At 47.0% G+C, this 21017-nt stretch overlaps 1 protein-coding gene across 1 annotated transcript in view; it reads right to left on the bottom strand.

Moving 5' to 3' along the window:
• LOC138260865 (protein SET-like) overlaps positions 1-21017 on the bottom strand; it is a 93275-nt gene that overhangs the window by 43247 nt on the left and 29011 nt on the right. Inside the window, exon 5 of the mRNA XM_069209298.1 lies at positions 17655-17737. Within this exon, the coding sequence (XP_069065399.1) occupies positions 17655-17737 (83 nt within the window). The remainder of the gene's footprint in view (positions 1-17654; positions 17738-21017) is intronic.

The raw sequence follows: 21017 nt of genomic DNA on the forward strand, positions 1-21017 counted from the left end.
AAAGACTTCTTCGAAGAAAAACAACTTGTAACACTCCGGCCCAACACCAGATGGCGAGCTATTGCAGAACATGCGTATCTACAGCGACAGATGCCATCGAACATACCTTTATCAGAAATAAACTTGGCATTCGACCGTAATGCTCAGAACAGCCCCCTAGAGCACATCACAATGCAAATACGATTTGTAATAAACATGGTCATGTAACTATATGGTCAGCCCCTAGAGAGCATAACCACATGAACAGAATGTCTTAAAGTAATACACTGTAACCTTATAATTAGCCCCTAGAGGGCATAGCGTATTACACATTTTTAGGGCTAGCAGGTCAACTGCACTGAAATTACAAGAAAAAGACCTTTAAAACACAAATTACTCCCAGCTGTAAAACAATTTTCCTGTGAGAGTGCTTGTCACTTTGGGGTTCCCAGTAACCTAGTGTGGGGACCCAAAGATGATGTAGACGGAAAGAACACACTGTGCTGAATGTTTTCAAAGTGGTCCCATTGTCCTAGGACCACCACAGGCTGATTCATGAGCAAATATGGTTTGTAAAAGTAATGCCCTGCAAAGCATTATGGGGTGAGTTTTCGTGCCTGCAAATATTGTGCTATGTTGACTGTAATGCTTAGAACAGCCCTTAGATGACACCACAATGAAAATAGCACTTGTAAGAAATATGGGCATGTAACCATATAGTTAGCCCCTAGAGGGCATAACCACAAGAAAGGAAAATGGCAGAAAGTCATTTAACCATGAACATAGCCCCTAGAGGACAGTCTACTGCAATATTACAAACAAAGCCCTTAAAACACAAACTACATCCAGCTGTAAAACAAAGGTTCAGGCCATGATCGCTCAAACAGACACTGAATTGTGGGAGAGGTGGTTATTTTGGGGTCCCTACTAACCTAGTGCAGGGAGCCAAAGATGACGAAGACAGAAAGAGCACATTCTCATGAACATTTTGGTGGTGGTGCCATTGTCCTAAGACCACCACTGGCTGAGTTATGGGCAAAAATGTTTTCCAAAAGTAATGGCATGCAAAGCATTATGGAGCGAGTTATCAGAGTGCAGTGAATATTGGAGTATTGGCTCTCCCACTGTCGTGAGATCTGTTTTGAAGATCTGTGTTTTTTTACGTAAAGCATTTATCAATTACATGTGTTTTTGTGAAAACTATGGAGCGTGAAAGGGAGAGGCAAAAGAAAGGAGTCTGATTAGGTAACAGTGTGAACAATGTGGCCAGGGTTTTGCAGATGGAGTTTGCGTTTGTAGAAAGCTGGCCTGGTGTGTGGGTGGACACCTATGGTGTTATCACCTTACACAAGGTCCAGGTTTCCCCTCTTAGTGAAGTGGAGGCAGTGTCTAGGAAGCCAGCGCTCGCTAGAGGAGGTGTGGATGAGCAGCCAAGACTTATCTAGGAGACATGCAAAGCTCATGCAATGCCACTGTAGTCACACAGCACTTACACACATGAAAGAAAATACTTAGTGTTACAACAATAAAGGTACTTTATTTTAGAGACAATACCAAAATTACTAAAAGACAATAAATACTCCCTTAGGAGGTAAGTAATGCACACTGCATTTGTACACTAGTAATCAGAAACAGGCCTAGGTAAGTGGAATGTGTAGAGGGGAGTCACAGAAAACCACAGAGGTAATTAACATCCTCCCCCCCCCAACCAGGAAAGCAGAAGTAAATCACTGGTGTAGGAAGTTGGCTCTGTATATACTATTTCAAAGTAAGAAATAGCATGCACAGAGTCCAAGGGTTCCCCTTAGAGGTAAGATAGTGGCAAAAAGAGATAATTCTAATGCTCTATTTTGTGGTAGTGTGGTCGAGCAGTAGGCTTATCAAAGGAGTAGTGTTAAGCATTTGTTGTACACACACAGGCAATAAATGAAGAACACACACTCAGACAATTCCAGTCCAATAGGTTTTTGTATACAAAAATATATTTTCTTAGTTTATTTTAAGAACCACAGGTTCAAGATTTACAATCAATACTTCAAATGAAAGGTACTTCACTCCGGTATCATAGGAACTTTGAATCAGCAAAATAACAAGTCAAGTACAGTTTTGGCAATAAGCTATTTTAAAACTAGACAGTGCAAATTTCAACAGTTTCTGGGGGAGGTAAGTATTTGTTAGTTTTGCAGGTAAGTAAACCACCTACAGGGTTCAAAGTTGGGTCCAAGGTAGCCCACCGTTGGGGGTTCAGTGCAACCCCAAAGTTACCAGACCAGCAGCTCAGGGCCGGTCAGGTGCAGAGATCAAAGTGGTGCCCAAAACGCATAGGCTTCAATGGAGAAGGGGGTGCCCCGCTTCCAGTAGGTAAGTACCCGTGTCTTCTGAGGGCAGACCAGGGGGGTTTTGTAGGGCTCCGGGAAGGGGGGGGGGGGTCAGGAGCAGAGTGCAAAGTCTCACGCTTCCGGTGGGAAACGTGCAGTCCTTTAAAAGTTGTTTGTTGCAAAGTTGTTTCTTCTTTGGAGCAGAGCTGCTGTCCTCGGGAGTTCTTGGTCCTTTTAGATGCAGGGTAGTCCTCTGAGGCTCCAGTGGTCGCTGGACCCTGGGGAACGTGTTGCTGTTGCAGTTTTTCTTGAAGTGGGGAGACAGGCCGGTAGAGCTGGGGCCAAAGCAGTTGGTGTCTCCGTCTTCTCTGCAGGGCTTTCAGGTCAGCAGTCCGTCTTCGTCTTCAGGTTGCAGGAATCTATCTTGCTTGGATCGGGGGGCCCCTAAATACTCGATTTAGGGATGTGTTTAGGTCTGGGGGATTAGTAGCCAATGGCTACTAGCCCTGAGGGTGGCTACACCCTCTTTGTGCCTCCTCCCTGAGGGGAGGGGGAGGCACATCCCTAATCCTATTGGGGAATCCTCCATCTGCAAGATGGAGGATATCTAAAAGTCAGTCACCTCAGCTCAGGACACCATAGGGGTTGTCCTGACTGGCCAGTGACTCCTTGTTTTTCTCATTATCTCCTCTGGCCTTGCCGCCAAAAGTGGGGCCGTGGGGGCGGGAATCTCCACTAGCTGGGATGCCCTGTTGTGCTGTAATAAAGGGGGTGAGCCTTTGAGGCTTTCAGGGGGCATCTCTAAGATGCCCTCTGGGATGTATTTCACAATAAAATGTACACTGGCATCAGTGTGCATTTATTGTGCTGAGAAGTTTGGTACCAAACTTCCCAGTTTTCAGTGTAGCCATTATGGTGCTGTGGAGTTCGTGTTGGACAGACTCCCAGACCATATACGCTTATGGCTACCCTGCACTTACAATGTCTAAGGTTTTGCTTAGACACTGTAGGGGCATAGTACTCATGCACCTATGCCCTCACCTATGGTATAGTGCACCCTGCCTTAGGGCTGTAAGGCCTGCTAGAGGGGTGACTTATCTATGCCATAGGCAGTGAGAGGTTGGCATGGCACCCTGAGGGGAGTGCCATGTCGAAGTAGTCATTTTCTCCCCACCAGCACACACAAGCTGGCAAGCATTGTGTCTGTGCTGAGTGAGGGGTACCCGGGGTGGCATAAGACATTCTGCAGCCCTTAGAGACCTTCTCTGGCATCAGGGCCCTTGGTACCAGGGGTACCAGTTACAAGGGACTTACCTGGATGCCAGGGTGTGCCAATTGTGGAAACAAAAGTACAGGTTAGGGAAAGAACACTGGTGCTGGGGCCTGGTTAGCAGGCCTCAGCAAACTTTCAAATCATAACTTGGCACCAGCAAAGGCAAAAAGTCAGGGAGTAACCGTGCCAAGGAGGCATTTCCTTACAACTGGGATTTCCCCAAACCACACAAAAAGAGGAAAAAGAATAAAAAGAAGACACCCAGAGAAGACTGCAAGAAAACCAGCAGTGGATTCCTGAAGAAAGAAGACCTGTGGAGAGAGGGGACCAAGTCCAAGAGTCACAGTGGAGTCCAGGAGGAGGAGGATAGATCCTTCAGTAATACCATGAACTTTTAGATTATAAGTCTGACAATAGTAGATGCAATGTATATTTATGATTATGTGTGACTTTCCTTAAACTAATACCTGTGAGAATGTGACATTTTATGAGTTTTGTTTTCATATATCTATGCAGTATTTTGTCGTGTGATATCAGTTTGTGTATGATTTTGTGGTCTATGTTGTTCTGTTTTTTGTCTTGGGATGTGAGTTTAGTGGTTGTCCATTGTGCTGTGTTGTATTTTAGCAAATTTTTGTTTGGTTGATATTACTATGTAGGGAATTGATGCTGTAGTTTTGTTGTATTTAGAAATTGTCGAATTAAAGATATTGTTGTTTGGATTTATATAAATAAAAACATTTGTTACAATACGTATAGCAGTGATCAATGACTTACAGTTCAAATTGTATAGGAGAGATGTATTTTTCCTCTGTTTAGAGTTTTGTTCCCTGGGTTTCTCTCCTCATTTTTGTCAGGGTCCCCCTTTCTTTGGTGCAGGAGCTACTACCCACCCAGCAGTACTTGCAGGAGTTGATCGACGGTGATGAAGAACAGGTCAGCACTGCAGCCCTGGAGGCGGAGAAGAGTTCCTGATGGATGCAGACAAAGCCGCACGCTGGAAGGAAGATTGCAGATGGGTGTCGGTGCAGGAATTCCACCAACAAGCCTTGGCGAAGGCAAACTCGCTGTCAGTGGAAAAGTGGTGCTGATGGGAACCCACGAGGCCCAGGAGCACTCAACCCAGAGGGGGAGTCACGGGGGACTCACAGGAGCGGAGGCAGCACCCCCAGGACTGGGACACAAGTCGAAGGAGCTCAGGCACCACTACAGGAGAACCACACAGAAGGTTGTGCGTCGCAGGAAGGAGTGGAGCTACACATCGCCTGAAGATCCATTGAAGATGAAAACAAGCCTTGGCAGCTGCAAGAGACGCGGCGCACAGGGGTACTGTCCTGAGTGGGAAGGCAAGGGCTTAACTCCACCAAAGTTGGACAGCTGGCATAGAGGACTACTCTGGACCACCACCAGTGATACAGTATCCACGCAGCTCAAGATGAGGGGAGATCCACACAGCCAGTCGTCGTTGCAGCAGGTGCCTGATGCAGAGGACTGACTCCTTCACTCCAAGGGAGATTCCTTCTTTCTTTTAGTGCAGTCTGATGACACGCCGCCCTCACTGGATGCAGCGCCGGTGAAAATGTTGAAGTTGCTGGAAGGAGCACTGGAAACAAAGTTGCAGAAGTGTTCTTTAGAAGCAGCTTGTCGGGTCCTGGAGGTACGAGGCGCAGTTCCAGAGGTCACAAGTCCAAGTGGAAGTCGCAGAGGAGCCCTTCTAGAATCTTGCAAACTGAATCAGAGGACCCACTCAAGAGCGAGACCCCAAAACTGCCCTGGTGGGCGGAGGGGGATTGGGGGGGGGGGGGGGGGGTGTGCTGGTCACCTAGCCAGGTAACCACCTATAAGGAGTTGGCTCTGACGCCACCTGCCTGGTCACTCAGATGCTTCCGGAGTTCCTGGCTGTAAGGAAATGCCTCCTTGGCATGGTTACCCCCTGACTTTTTGCCTTTGCTAATGCTATGTTTTGAATTGAAAGTGTGCTGAGGCCTGCTAACCAGGCCCCAGCACCAGTGTTCTTTCCCTAACCTGTACTTTTGTATCCACAATTGCCACACCCTGGCATCCAGATAAGTCCCTTGTAAGTGGTACCCCTGGTACCGAGGGCCCTGATGCCAAGGAAGGTCTCTAAGGGCTGCAGCATGTCTTATGCCACCCTGGAGACCCCTCACTCAGCACAGACACTGCTAGCCAGCTTGTGTGTGCTGGTGAGAACAAAACGAGTAAGTCGACATGGCACTCCCCTCAGGGTGCCATGCCAGCCTCTCACTGCCTATACAGGTATAGATAAGTCACCCCTCTAGTAGGCCTTACAGCCCTAAGGGGTCTTTCAGCTCGGCAGTCCTTCTTGTAGTTGCAGGAATCTAACTCTTTAGGTTCAGGGAAGCCCTTAAATACTAAATTTAAGGGTGTGTTTAGGTCTGGGGGGTTAGTAGCCAATGGCTACTAGCCCTGAGGGTGGGTACACCCTCTTTGTGCCTCCTCCCAAGGGGAGGGGGTCACATCCCTAATCCTATTGGGGGAATCCTCCATCTGCAAGATGGAGGATTTCTAAAAGTTAGAGTCACCTCAGGACACCTTAGGGGCTGTCCTGACTGGCCAGTGACTCCTCCTTGTTCTCATTATTTTCTCCGGCCTTGCCGCCAAAAGTGGGGGCCGGGGCCGGAGGGGGCGGGCAACTCCACTAGCTGGAGTGTCCTGCGGTGCTGTGACAAAGGGGTGAGCCTTTGAGGCTCACCGCCAGGTGTTACAGCTCCTGCCTGGGGGAGGTGTTAGCATCTCCACCCAGTGCAGGCTTTGTTACTGGCCTCAGAGTGACAAAGGCACTCTCCCCATGGGGCCAGCAACATGTCTCTAGTGTGGCAGGCTGCTGGAACCAGTCAGCCTACACAGATAGTCGGTTAAGTTTCAGGGGGCACCTCTAAGGTGCCCTCTGTGGTGTATTTTACAATAAAATGTACACTGGCATCAGTGTGCATTTATTGTGCTGAGAAGTTTGATACCAAACTTCCCAGTTTTCAGTGTAGCCATTATGGTGCTGTGGAGTTCGTGTTTGACAGACTCCCAGACCATATACTCTTATGGCTACCCTGCCTTAGGGCTGTAAGGCCTGCTAGAGGGGTGTCTTACCTATACTGCATAGGCAGTGAGAGGCTGGCATGGCACCCTGAGGGGAGTGCCATGTCGACTTACTCAGTTTGTTCTCACTAGCACACACAGGCTTGTAAGCAGTGTGTCTGTGCTGAGTGAGGGGTCTCTAGGGTGGCATAATACATGCTGCAGCCCTTAGAGACCTTCCCTGGCATCAGGGCCCTTGGTACCAGAGGTACCAGTTACAAGGGACTTATCTGGAGGCCAGGGTGTGCCAATTGTGGAATCAATGGTACATTTTAGGTGAAAGAACACTGGTGCTGGGGCCTGGTTAGCAGGGTCCCAGCACACTTCTCAGTCAAGTCAGCATCAGTATCAGGCAAAAAGTGGGGGGTAACTGCAACAGGGAGCCATTTCTTTACATGTGTTTTATGTAAAAAGTATAAATGCTACTGTAATTATTCAAAGTTCCTAAAGTACTTACCTGCAATACCTTTCAAATGAGATATTACATGTAGAATTTGAACCTGTGGTTCTTAAAATAAACTAAGAAAAGATTTTTCTATAACAAAACCTATTGGCTGGATTTGTCTGAGTGTTCCTCATTTATTGCCTGTGTGTATGTACAACAAATGCTTAACACTACTCCTTTGATAAGCCTACTGCTCGACCACACTACCACAAAATAGAGCATTGGTATTATCTCTTTTTGCCACTATCTTACCTCTAAGGGGAACCCTTGGACTCTGTGCATACTATTCCTTACTTTGAAATAGTGCATACAGAGCCAACTTCCTACACTGCCAACCATGGAAACAAGATGGCAGAATCCAGGGACCCTCTGGAGGATCTCAGAGTACCACCCCTGGGGTGGTGGACAGGGGAGTGGTCACTCCCTTTCCATTGTCCAGTTTCCCGCCAGAGCACGGACTTGGGGGTCTCTGAACCAGTGTGGACTGGTTTATGCACAGAGGGCATCATATGTGCCCTTCAAAGCGTACCAGTGGCTTGGGGAGGCTACCCCTCCCAAGCCAGTCACACCTATTCCCAACGGGAGAGGGCGGTACCTCCCTTTCCCAAAGGCATTGCCTCCCAAAGGAAATGCCTTTTCTGCCTTCCTTGGCTTGATCAGATCAAGCAGCAGGAGGGCAGAAACCTGTCTGACGGGTGGCAACAGCTTGGGCTGCCCGGGAAACCCTGTAAGACAGGTGGTAGCAATGCTGGGGGGTCTTCTAAGGAGCCCCCAGAGTGCATGGAATCATACAATCAATACTGACATCAGTGTTGGGGTAGGATTCCGACATGTTTGATACCAAACATGCCCAGGTTCAGAGTTACCATTATGTAGTTGGACACAGGTCCAGTACACAGGTAAAATGGCTTTCCCGCACTTCCAAAGTCCAGTGTAATGGAACTGGAGTTCATAGGAGCACCTCTGCTCACACAGGGGTGCCCTCCCACACAGGGACCTGCACCCTGCCTCTGGGTTAGTGACCTGTAGTGAAAGTGCATGCACCTTTTTACGCATGCTTCAATGGCAGGCCTGCAGACATCTTGCATGGGCTCCCCTGGGTGGCACAATACATGCTGCAGCCCCAATGCCCTGGATCGCTTAGTACCATATACTAGGGACTTACAAGGGGACACCAGTATGCCAATTGCAAGGTCTGCAAAGTCCTAGGCAACTAAATGTAGAGAGAGAGGACAACTAATGGGGTCCTGGTTAACAGGATCCAAGTAGAAACAGTCTTAAGCATACTGACAGAAGGCAAAAAGTGCAGGTAACCATGCCAAAAAGAGGGTACTTTCCTACACAAGCTTCTCCAGACCAGGCAAAGGCAACTCCTGACCTGTGGCCCATTTGGCACCAGCACAGGCAGGAAATTAGATAGTCCGGAGACGTTTTACACTCCCAGACTAGTTACAACCTTGGATGGGCTACTTGCAGTAAACACAAAGTAGGGATTCCACCATCTTGTGAGTGGTGGAATTAGGCACTCGGGGGACAGTTATGACAGGGACCTCAAAGGTAAGTAGCCTATTGGCTACTCCCCTTAATACCCTTAAAGTCATTATTTAGGAGGCTCTCTGTTACCAGGAACTCAGATGTGTTGGACCAAAGAAGACACCAAAGAGCCATGAAAACCAAGAACTGAGGGGCAGCCACTTACTTGGCCTCAACCCTGCCTGCTGCCCTCAATTGTGCCAAAGCTGACTTGTCCTGCAGCTGCTTTGCCACCAAAAGCACGGGAGGATTGCCAGTACTCCAAGAAACTACCAGCATCTCCTGTGGATTAGCGGTGCTACTGCCATGCACCCTGCAGACACCCAAGAAGAACCGTGAGTTCTAGACCGTTGAAAGTCTAACACCAAAAAGCACCATTGTAGCCGAGCCCCTGGCCAGAGTTGAAGCGCACAACAGTGCCAACAAGGCCCAAAGACCCTCCAGATCAGAATCCCACCTTGGGTTGGACAAATGGTCCCCCAGTTGCCACCTGCAGCCTCTTATGCAGGAACCAAGAACTATGATAAGTCTTTCTAGCATAGTTACGCCAATTTGTTGCCCAATGTCAGTGTGTTTAAACTGTAGTTAACTGGGATCCTGCTAATCAGGACCCCAGTGTCTGTGCTCTCTCCTCTAAATGTGGTTGCTGGTAAACTTTACACCAACAATTGGCATACTGGCGCACCTATGTAAGTCACTAGTATATGGTACTAAGGTACGCAGGGCATTGGTAAACCCACTTCCCCCCCCCCCCCCCCCCCCCACCTTTCCCATGGGCTGCAGTGTGTATTGTGCAACCCATGATGGTCCATGCCAACTGTCTGCATGCCTGCCACTGCAGCATGCGTGAAATGGTGCATGCACCTTTTACCACAGACATAAGGCTTGCCTTCTATCCTGGTCATTGCACTCCGACACTGAAAGTCACCCCTTTGGTAGACCCTTCAGCGTAAGGGCAGGGTGAATGTCCTTAAGTGTGAGGGCTCCCCTGCATGAGCAGGGTGCCCCTACCAATGCCAGGCTCCTTTTCCTGGGCCTTGTAAGTACCGGGAAGCCATCTTAAGTTATGTAATGGACACTATTCAACACGAGTGGTCAACTACATAATTGATTCCAAACATGCCTAGGTTTGGAGAAGCCAACATGTTGGAATCATGCAACTACACAGATTCCAGTGCTAGTTGCATGATTCCATGTACTCTGGGGGTTCCTTAGAGGACACCCCCCCCCCCAGTTCGGCCTGTGCAGTGTTAAGGGTCTAGCAGCCAGCCCATGATGACCCCAGTCACTGTTCTGCCCTCCTGCTGATGCCCAGGCTGGAAAGGCAGAACAAAGGATTTCCTATAAGTATCCAAGGGCTGCGGTGAGGTGGCCTCTGAGCACCACCAGACTGCTTTGAATGGCACATTTGGTGCTCTCCTTCCATAATCCAGTTTGTACCAGTTCAGGAACCCTCGGTTACCGCTCTGGTGCGAAACCACACAAACAGGGGAGTGACGATCCCGCTCCTTACACTCCCCCCTCCAACCTACGACAGGTGAGTCACTTAGAGATTGACAAATCCCCCTTTTAGTGTAATTTAAGGGCTCCCCCGTGTGTGGGTACTCAGATTTGTGCAAGATTCTACAAGGAACTCTTTCAAAGACATCTTCTGCTCCTGGCCTCTGGAATTGCTCTGGTCTGCTCTGGAAACAAACAAGTCTGCTTCTGGTGGGAAGACTCCCATTGGAACATTGTTTCTCTGGATCCTGCAAGAATTCTGAAATATCCAAGGCTGTGCACCCTCCAAGGTCAGAAGGACTGGCATCTGGAAGCACAAAGGAATCTCCCTTAGAGTAAAGGAGTCACTCCCCTGCATCGCCAGGCACCTCAAGACAGTCAACCGGCTGGTGGGGTCTACTGTCCCACGTACCTCAAAAGGTTCTGCACCACAGGTGGTGGGTCTATGGCTTCCTCCGGGTCCTGCTCGTCTTCCGACAAACGTGGGAGACTGAGCTCCTGCTCCTGCCACTGGACTGGAACCCCTGTGCACAGCGACTGATGCTCTTGCCAAGACTTGACTCCTCTTCTAGGAGATCTTCAGGCACCAAGAAGCCCCAGGCTCCAGCACTCAGCAACTCGAAGATCAGCCCCTGTCCTGCAACTCGAGGCTTCTGTTTTGTTCTGCTGCTGAGGCCTCCTTGGGACTCCCTGTCCATCAACTGTGGTCACTGGTGGGGGCTCCAATGACTTCTGCTGGCCTTGCTGTATGCAGAGGGCCAGCCCGGACTCCCCCTCTATGATAGTCTCTCCTGGACCTTGCTAGTCCCCAAAATATTGCAAATCTCTCTTCAGCTTCTGCTTGCATTTGCCAGTGTTTTTGGTGACCTGGCTGGCCACTGACCCTCCAGCAATCTGGCGACCGTCGAGGGACAGCTCAGATGACTCCTTGGATCTTCTGCAGCTCCTGGACCCCGCAGCTGGACTTCTTCCTCTAGTGTCTGGCAGGAGCTTCACCTCTAGGAGGGTTGACATTGCCACCTGCAGCACTTGGGTACCTCTGAGGGTGTTGGACTCTGTCCCCTTACTTTTAAGTTCCTCTACGTTCCAAATCCATCCTTGGACCAGCAGCTGGACAATCTGAGGCTTCCACCAGGTCTCCGGGCGTAGGTACTCCTGTTTTCTGGGTATCCTGGGATAGGGGCACTCACCAACCTTCCTCTGGTCTGTTGGTTTACTCTAGGTCCACTGGGAATGGTCCTGAATCACACAAACTCCAACCACTACTTCCTATGTCAGCCTATGGGACGACTGGGTAGGTAACCCCTCTGGCATCTGGTCGCTGGGGACACTTACCGTACTAACCTCTGTTTTCATCTTCCCCCAGCTCCTAGCTAACGACACAATTACCTTGGTTGGGTTCACTATTTCGCATTCCTCTTATGTGGTTTAGCCCCTCATAGGGCCCCGTGTATTCCATGGTATTTCTGATGGTTACTTTGTGTATATAGTGTGTGTAGAAATCCCCGAAGAGATATACCAATGCTAGTGTAGTAGTTAGTGCTGTAATAAACAATCTTATTTTTGCAACAGTGTGTAGTTCTTCCTTCTGAGTGAGTTACTGTCTGACTACTGTGGTATAGCAAGTGCTTTACATGCCTCCTTCAGCTGCTCGCCTCAGCTACCCCTAGAGAGCTTTTATTATCTGGAGACCAATTCATTATCACTAAGGGTTTCCTGGACTCAGTATAGGGTGCCACACCATAGGTGTGCACCACAAACTGAGCCAGCCTCCTACAGTCTTCACAACACAACCGCTCCAGACAAAGCACCACTGCCCACGCACCCCCAGTCAGAATAGCCTTGGACTGACTGCATCTGCATGCCCAACCAAGACCTTCAAGACTTGAAACCCCCCCCCTTTTTAGGGGTGAACTGGACTGGTCACCCAGCCCCCACTTGCAGCCTCTTTTTCCCCAGGACCATTTCCCTTTAAAGTGAATGGGATACCCGACGCTGTAAAGCACCTCTGCACCACAACGCCCCAGTGCCTCTCTAAGTGACCTGCTGGTACTGTCTTGGACCTGGCCCCATACTTACCTTAAATCCACAAGATTACTCCTGCAAGTCATTAAGTGCCCGAATGCAGTTTATGTGCCTTTTCCTATAGGATAACCATACTGCATTAAAGTCAATACTAGTGTATTTTATTGTGACTTAAAAATTGATAACTCGAAAAGTATTGACCCGTTTAGCCCTTGTCAGCCAATAAGGCTCGCCTGCACTATCTACACTGTGTACCCCCACATTGGTACATCTCATAGCCAGCTTCCTACAAATACAAGCCAGCACACTAGAGGATTAGTAGGTTTCAGGGACAACTCTAAGGTGCCCTCTAGGTGTATGTCACAATAAATCCAAGACTGGCATCAGCACAGATGTATTAAGACAAGGTGTGTGATACCGAGCACCATTATTTTCTGTGAAGCCAATATGTAGCTGGGTAACTCATGCTGACCAGTGTCCAGTACATACCTTCCCTGTTCACTTGCAATGTCTAAGTAAATGAACTAGACGTCACACAGGCCTATCTGCTTATGCAGATATGTCATCACATCAGTTATAATGCACCCTGCCTTAGGGCTCTGAGGCCTGGGGCAGGAGTGACTTACATATATTTAGATGCAGTGACTAGGGCATGAGACAATGTGTGCCATGTCGTGTTTTCACTCATGGTTTGCACCATGACATGCAGCCTGCAATGGCAGGCTGTGTGCAATATTCGGGGTGGGGGGTGGGGGGGGGGGGCTAAAGGAGGCACAATACATGCTGCATCACTTAGGGATGCTCTCCAGTACCCAGGCCCTATGTACAAGGGGTAACTTTCACTAGGGACTTACGCAAGTAGATGTGTGTGCGCTAACTGTAGACATTTTTGGGGAAGGGCACTGGGGACCTGTTTAGCAGAAACCCAGTGGAACTCCATCACAAAAAAAAAGTGGGGGTGACCAGGTCCAAAAGGGGCATTTTCATACAATTTTGACCAGATCAAAGAAGTTTTCCTGATGTTGCGTCTACTGTGACTTCAAATCCCACTGCAGAGCCTTCAAATGCCAATGGGCAGGTTTTACCAGCAGGATGCAGGAGGCCATGCGACTCAATCAGGAATTTGTAAAGCGCACTACTCAGCCGTGAGGGTCTCAAGGTGCTGTTGCTGGGGGGGGGGGAGGATGGGAAAGAGGTGCTGCTACTGCTCGAACAGCCAGGTCTTGAGAAGTTTCCTGAAGAGGTAAGGAGGTCTTTGGTCTGGCACAGGTGGGTGGGTGGGAAGAGTGTTCCACGTTTTGGCGGTGAGGTGCGAGAATGATCTACCGCTGTTTTAGTTCTTCGGACGTAATGGGACGGTTGAAAGGGTGAGATCGGCAGAGTGGAGATGCCTGGTCGGGGTGTAGAAGGAGTCTCGTCTGTTGAGATATTCTGGTCCAATGTGGTGCAGTGCTTTGTGGGCGTGGGTGACGAGTATGAGGGTGATTCTCTTGTGGACTGGGAGCCAGTGCAGGTTTTTCAGGCGGCCTGTGATGTGGCAGTGGATGTCCAGGATGAGGTGTGCGGAGGTGTTCTAGATGCGTTGCAGACTCTTCTGGAGTTTGGCTGTGGTTCCTGCGTAGAGGGCATTGCCCTAGTCCAGCTTGCTGCCTACGAGGGCTTAGGTGACCGTTCTTCTGGTTTCCGTGGGTATCCATTTGTAGATCTTTCGGAGCATGCAGAGGGTGTTGAAGCAAGAGGAGGAGATGGCGTTGACTTGCTGGGTCATGGATAGTGAGGGGTCCGAGATGAATCCTAGGTTGGGCGCGTGGGAGTGGTTCCGAGAGTGGCAGGCCACCAGGAGTCATCCCATGCAGAGGGGGTGGAGCCAAAGATGAGGCCTTCCATCTGCTCTGGGAGCTGAAGCTGTCGTGGATGTCTGCAATCTTGCAGTGGAAGTAGGACGGTAAGAAGTCGCCAAGGTCTTGGGATGTCGGGATGTCGTTGGAGCTGGGGTTGGGGAGTTCCTTCACAACGTTAAAGAGCTCCTTGTGGCTGTGTGCGTTGTTGATTCGGTCTTTGAAGGCTGTTCACTTGGCGGCTCAGATGAGTTGGTGGTGTCTGCGGATGGTGGACTTAGCATCTTCAGAATCAGTCTCTCTGAAATACAGAACACAGGCTGCAGCATTGGAATCATGGCCCAAATGCCCTGGATTTGCAGTTCGAGGAAAGGCCTAAACCTGCACTGTGTGCAGAACAAATCAGATGAAAAGGGGCATCTGAGAGGGAGTCAGGTGTGACTTCGGCACATTGCCAGCAAATGCAGGTCAGCCATAGATTGGAGTTGGGAGTCCACTGCCTGGGGAAAGCCCACTTCAGCCAGTTATCGAGGTAGGGGAAGACTGGAACCGGTGACTTCCGCAGATGTGCTGTAACCACTGCCATCACCTTGGTGAACACGCGAGGGGTGCTGGTAAGGGCACAGGTAAGCAAAACAAACGGATAATGCTCCTGACCTACTCTGAATCTAAAGTAACACCTGTGAGCTGGTAGGACGGGGATGCTGAAGTAAGCGTCCTGAAAGCCCAAGGAGACTATCCAGTCTCCAGGGTCAAAGGCAGGTAACACCAGAGAGTGAGCATTTTTAATTTTCCCATTTTTAGGATGTAGCTGAGAGGGCCTAGGTCTAAGATAGGACGGAGGCTTCTATCCTTTTTAAGCACCAGAAAGTAGCAGGAATTGCAGCCACAACCTAATTTTGATACAGGTACCCTCTCACTGGCTCCTTTGGCCATAAAAACCAGCACTTCCTATCACAAGAGCGAGGGGTGGCCCTCCATCAGGGGAAGGTGAAAAACACAAGCTGATGGGAGGCTGCCTGCAACAAGTCTTACCACTGCCTACAGCTCAGGGTAGCATCCGAACCCATTGTTCTTTTGCTCACCATGCTACCTCAGTTTGGACCCAGCTATACGCAAATAAGTCTTGACCCTGTTCCTCATGCAAACAGTTCAGCTCGAACAGCCAAGTCAGGTCTTCTCTGGATCAGAACACAAGCAGCTTAGGACTGTTTTCACCCTAGTGGCCGAGATCAATTCAAGTACTCCATCAACTTTTTTGTATGCTTCGGTGGTCACCTTAAGTGAAGTGAGTATGCCCAGATGTGGGTCTTATGCACACTGTCACCAAGCTGTACCTGGCTGATTAGTCCATAACTAGGCAGAAACAGGTCCTGGGTTGCTTGTGTTACAGTTCAAGGAGGACCTGGCCTGGCAGTTTGGGATGGACTGTTCCTATTGGAGCAGGGTCAAGACCGATTTGCATGTAGCTGGGTCCAAACTGGAGTGTCATGGAGTGCAAAATAATTGATTTGGATGTAGCGCCGAGTAATTACCAGTGGCGGATATTAATTGAACCATTCCATCCATCACTTTTTTGTATACTTTAGTTCAGTGGTTCCCAATTTCTTCTATAAATATGGGGTGCTGTAGCTGGTGTTTTCATTAATTTGAGACCTGACCACAGTACGGTGAATAAGAATGCTTGTTCCACCATATCTTTGAGTTGGAAGACCCAGTTTTGATGTCACTGTTCTTGGAGGCTATTTACTAGGAGGCGAAGGGGATGGAGGTGGTGTGGGAGATGGAGAAGATCAAGTCAGAGGAGAGGCAGGCCAGGGATGACAAGTCGGCTGCAGAGGAGAAAGTCTGTAAAAGATGCCATCTGTTGCATTGCTGTCTAAATGCAACAGGTACATGAACATATCTGGCTAAGCACAGCCATAACAATGGTTAGTGTTGATCAAAATGGCCATCATAAATCTTTGGCTGATCATCATCAGTTGAGAAGTATCCTGGTCATCCATTTCATCCCCTTCAGATTCTGGCAAATAGCAGCCATCCAAGAACAGAGCTAGAGGCAGGCTGGGAAGCATCTTGGTCGAAGTATTTACCCTCCAATTCGGAGTCCAGAAATTCCATAGGAAGGTTTGCTGTGACTTCAATGAGTGAAAAAAGGACTGGCGAGGAAAAACTTGTTGCCCACGGTTTGGTCTTCAATGGGGTTGATGTCTTACAATGAAGTAGATGTCAGGAGTAAGGACATTGTTGGCACCGCGGTCTACCATCCAGGTGTCACTGGAGCTGCTGACGTGAACAATGGCCTTGTCTGCAACTGTGATGTCGACATCAAAAGGTGGTACTTGCCAATGACCGAGTCTGTGGTCTGGTCGACAAGGAATATTTGGCGATGAAGGGTTTTTCAGGGACTATGAGAAGAAAACCTGTAAAGGCTGGAAGTCTGGTTTCCAGCAAGCTTGCTTTTTTGCTCATGCTGATATTCATTCTACTACTTGGAACATTTTTCTGTGGAAACTCAATGTTGTGTGAAAAGGCAGATCAGGCACAAAGTTGACGGTCCAGCTCAGCAAAACTTTTAGGTTTTCTTTTTTCAGTGCCTTCAAACAAGCGCTTGGATGAGCACTTTTCACAGAATCATGTCGAGAAAAGGGTGATCCCCCTTTAGGATGGTACTGTTTACCCTTTCCAATAGATAAAAGGCTTTTGTACTGTCTGTCCTTTAGGGTTTTAAATGGAAATGTACTACAATGTCACAGCGTGAAGGACTGTGTGCTGGATAAAAGCAATACATTGTTCATGTCAGTCATCAGTATATATCTTATGACCACAAGAGGAAGAGACTTCCCTGAGTCAGCCATGGTGAAAGATGATGATAGATGCAGGTTCTCACTAGTCCAGAAAAAAAGGGAACTTTACCTTTAAAAAAAAAACAACCAAAAACCCTCATCATAGTCAAAACTGAAGATAGAGCTGGTAAAGTCCCAGGGTAGTCCAGAAAATGATACATGGTCACGGAGAGGTGAAGCAGAGCTCTGCCTGGGGACTCAACTCACATATCAGGCAACAGAGATCCAAATTAACGTGGCCTCGGGGTGGGTGGTAAGAAACCCAACACTTCCACCACATTGGCTGAATTTGAGGTTGCTTCATATAAGGCGATGTGCAACTAAACACTTGTTGAAGCCTATGACGAAGTTAACATAGTTTACTGCCCTTTTGATATTACTGTGGATCCCCAGCTTGACAACAGGGAATGATTCCAGCAAGTGCACGTATGAAAGATCCAATGCTGGAGTTCCCTGAGCCATTAGTGATGTAGGACAATTTAGCTGGATCCTACTTGTCAAAGAAAGGTTAAAGAATATTTTTTTTTAAAACACACACCACAGCAAAATGAAAAAGTTCCTTTCCACATAACATTTATTCCAAGTGTGTTCCACTTCCTATTTTTTTGTAAATGATGGCAAAGATTTCATGTACATTAATCAGAATGAACCGCAGCACAAATGTAAGCACTAGAAACTCATGCCAGCAAAGACATTGTGGGTCATTTGAAACTATACTCATTTGTGCTGGTTAACAAGGAAGCCCCAAGTAAGCTCTACCATATACTTGTACAAGTCACTCACCTGTCTTCACCATTCTCTCCACTGTCCCCCTCGCCCATCAAGTAGTACTGCAAGGGATTAGGCCAGAGATCTTCCTTAATTATCTAGAACAGGAAAACAAGAACATTGTATCAAGATCTATCTAATCACAAACATGAAAAGACACATTGCAGGCTGGAATAAAGACGGTCCAATGTCTAAAGGGTTCCCTGGAAAACACGGATCAAGGAGTAGGACAGGGAAAATGAGCAAAAGCAAGAAAATACAACCCACCTCCCAAGCTGGTTCCTAAAAGGAATCCCTCATGAATTATAAGGTCAGTAGAGCAATGTTAATTACAAAAACAATTATTTTATTTGTTAATATTCTTAGTTATTATTCCTAATATGATAGGCAGCTGTAGGACCTCACTAAAACGCCCCACCCCCCCCCCCCCAAAAAAAAATACCATTCTTCATACCACTCATACACCTAACACTGCTAAAAAAACAAGAATCAAAATTAGTAGGACCGTACAAAAATAAATATCACCCCCCATGTTCCTATTCTTCAAAATTACAATATTGTTCTAGTTTCATAAAGATATTTATAGTTCATTAGGTACATCTTTATATAGTCCGATGAACAAAGCCATCAATCACAAAAGTGGAACATTTCAATTCATAATATGCAAAGTTAAAAAAAAAAAAGGGAGAGGGAATGGAAAATTTTGTCCAATCCAAGTATCATGATTATATGGTCAACCACCTTCCTCAGGGCATAGGTCCAATGCACAGTGGTTCATTTAAAAACAGCACTACAGGGAGACTGTGGTCCTATCCTCCGGAAGCTCAAATTATCTTTGAAGATGGAGGTGGACTAGATTTACAGAGAGCAAGTGTCGTATGCTATGAATGTCACTTTCCACGAAATGCACAGCACCCAAGAAGCTCTACATCCAGGCATGTAGCATGAAAGCAAAACATTTCTCCTGTAATGCAATATGGCAAACGCCATGGGCAGAAAGCCCTCTTCTAAGAAAATCTTGCTTAGGGTGGCCCAAAGAAAAATGTTTTGCTTTAGGACAGTTTAAAGTACAGGGGTCTCCAACCTTCCCTGTAGTGAGAGCTACTTCTGATCAGTGAAAATCAATGTGAGCTACTGAAGACCAAGGCGCTTTGCACAGTGTTACCAGATTTAGCCCCCCCCCCCCCCAACCCCCCACTTTCGGCCAGCTTCAGTTACTAAGCCTAATATCCATAGAATCAGAAACTATGGTTTGAACAAAATACTTTCAGACAGGGGAACTATGAAATGGGTGCCACATGCATCAGTGTGAACCTATGTGCGTAAGAGTGGGATACATGTGAACATATGAATTAGAGCCTATGTCGAATGGACTTGTGGTACAAGACATACCTTTCTCCATATGTGAAACCATCAGAAGAATAAAACAAACATACAACCATTTTTCTTTTTTAATGGGAGAAATTTAAAGTGCTCAATGTTCTGCGAAAGATTTACAATATGAAACATTTTTATGCACTTTAAATTCCTCCCACTTAGAAAATGGCTGCATTTTTCAGTTGTAAATAGGACGCCGTGACGACCAGTCACTGGGAACAAGATGCCTCCTGTGTATAAATGTCACACTTTGAAATGGGAGAAAACTAAATGGAGAGTTAACTATGTTTATATGGATTCCATATAACTACTCATTCACATTTTCTCCCATTTCAAAGTGTCACATTTACACACAGGAGGCATTTTGCACCAAATTGGCCTGTAGACACAGCGCCATATTAATAACAGACAAATACAGCCACTTATTTATATGGGAGAAATTTACAGTGAAGAAACATGCTTCGCAAAGTATTAAGACATGACTAACTCAAAGTTTCATATAAATATTTCATCCCTTTAAATTTCTCCCACTTAAAAAATTACTTTCAATTATAAAAACGGCATAGTGTCCAACAGCAGTGTGACCTGCTGTTTGTAAACGTGGCACTTTGAAATGGGAGAAAATTAAAACGAAGAATTAACAATCATTAAGTTAACTTTATTTCTGCTTTCTCCCATTTAAAAGCATCCGGAAGCATTTTGTTCTCACGCTTCGAGACAAGGACTTTTACTTAAGATTTAAATACCTTAGTGCGTCAGTTCTTCACCCCTGTGCTCTAGGTCATAAATCTAACTCCAGCACTGCTCATTATGAGGCCCTGCTAGCTGCAGCACGAAGGTAGTACTGTAAAATAAACACAGCCTTTCCTTAAATTTAAAAGGAAAATGTGACCCTGCGCTTATTTAAAAATGAACTGTGAGCTACTCTGAAGGTGTCAGAGCAACTGAATGAAGACAGCTGTTTTAGACATACATTCACCATCAAGCTTCGCCCTAAATGTAAACTGTTCACAAAGGAGGATCATTACTTACCAGTAATCTTAGTTCTACTTTAAGGGAATCTTCATTATTGTTATAAGCACTGAATTATCCCACAGGCTCCCACAGCTTATTATTATTAAACAAAGTAATTATTAACAACAAAAAAAAAAGAAATGCGTGCATACTTGAGACAAGAGGGACAACGCAGCCTAATGTGCTGAAGAACCCTCGCTACTCTGCCACCTGCAAGGTATGATGGGTATTGGTAACCGACCCCGTTCCTTTTTACAAAGATGACAGATTGTGTTAGAACAGATTTTAATTCCCTTTTACCCGAGGAGGAGGCAGGGTTGCTTATGAAACATTCCCCTGGAGAAGAACCAGGCTCGTAGGTAAGTAAATACTTCTTCTCCTATAAGGGACCCTCATTACTGGTCTTAAGTACAAAACACAATAGCAAGCCCATCCCCAAGAAAGAAGGGTGGGGAGGAGCCTATAACAGAACCAATGGAAAAGACTCCACAGATGTTTGTCATCTCATTTTCTAAAGGCATCTCAATTGGTAATTTTTTTTTTAATGTATTTTTTTTAATGAAATGGATGGAATTCGCAATACAGCCTGCTACATTGGGTAAATTATTTTCTGAGCTACATAAAATACTCTGGCATTTCCGAAGTAAGGTTAAGACTGAACACAAATTTACAACTGGATGAATTGTGCCGGAATACACCACACAGGAGCAGACTATCCGTCCTTTTTACCATCAAATGTGATAAAATGAAAAAGGATTAGGACATTCCTCCAAAAGAGAAGGCTACTGATGGGTAACTTGTGATGTCCATGTGTCTAGCGAGGGTCTCTTCTGGAGGATGGGTGGGTGCACGGATCTGCTCATACAGCAATCAAAGAGCCAAGCTCTGCTGAACCATACAATGCTTGGAACAAATATGAAAAACTGTGAAAGAAGGGACTGAGAAAGGAAGGTGGTGGATTAGAAATTGAGATTGAAAATTGACCTA

The sequence above is a fragment of the Pleurodeles waltl genome, chromosome 10, assembly GCF_031143425.1.
Source record: "Pleurodeles waltl isolate 20211129_DDA chromosome 10, aPleWal1.hap1.20221129, whole genome shotgun sequence".
NCBI classification, from domain to species: domain Eukaryota; kingdom Metazoa; phylum Chordata; class Amphibia; order Caudata; family Salamandridae; genus Pleurodeles; species Pleurodeles waltl.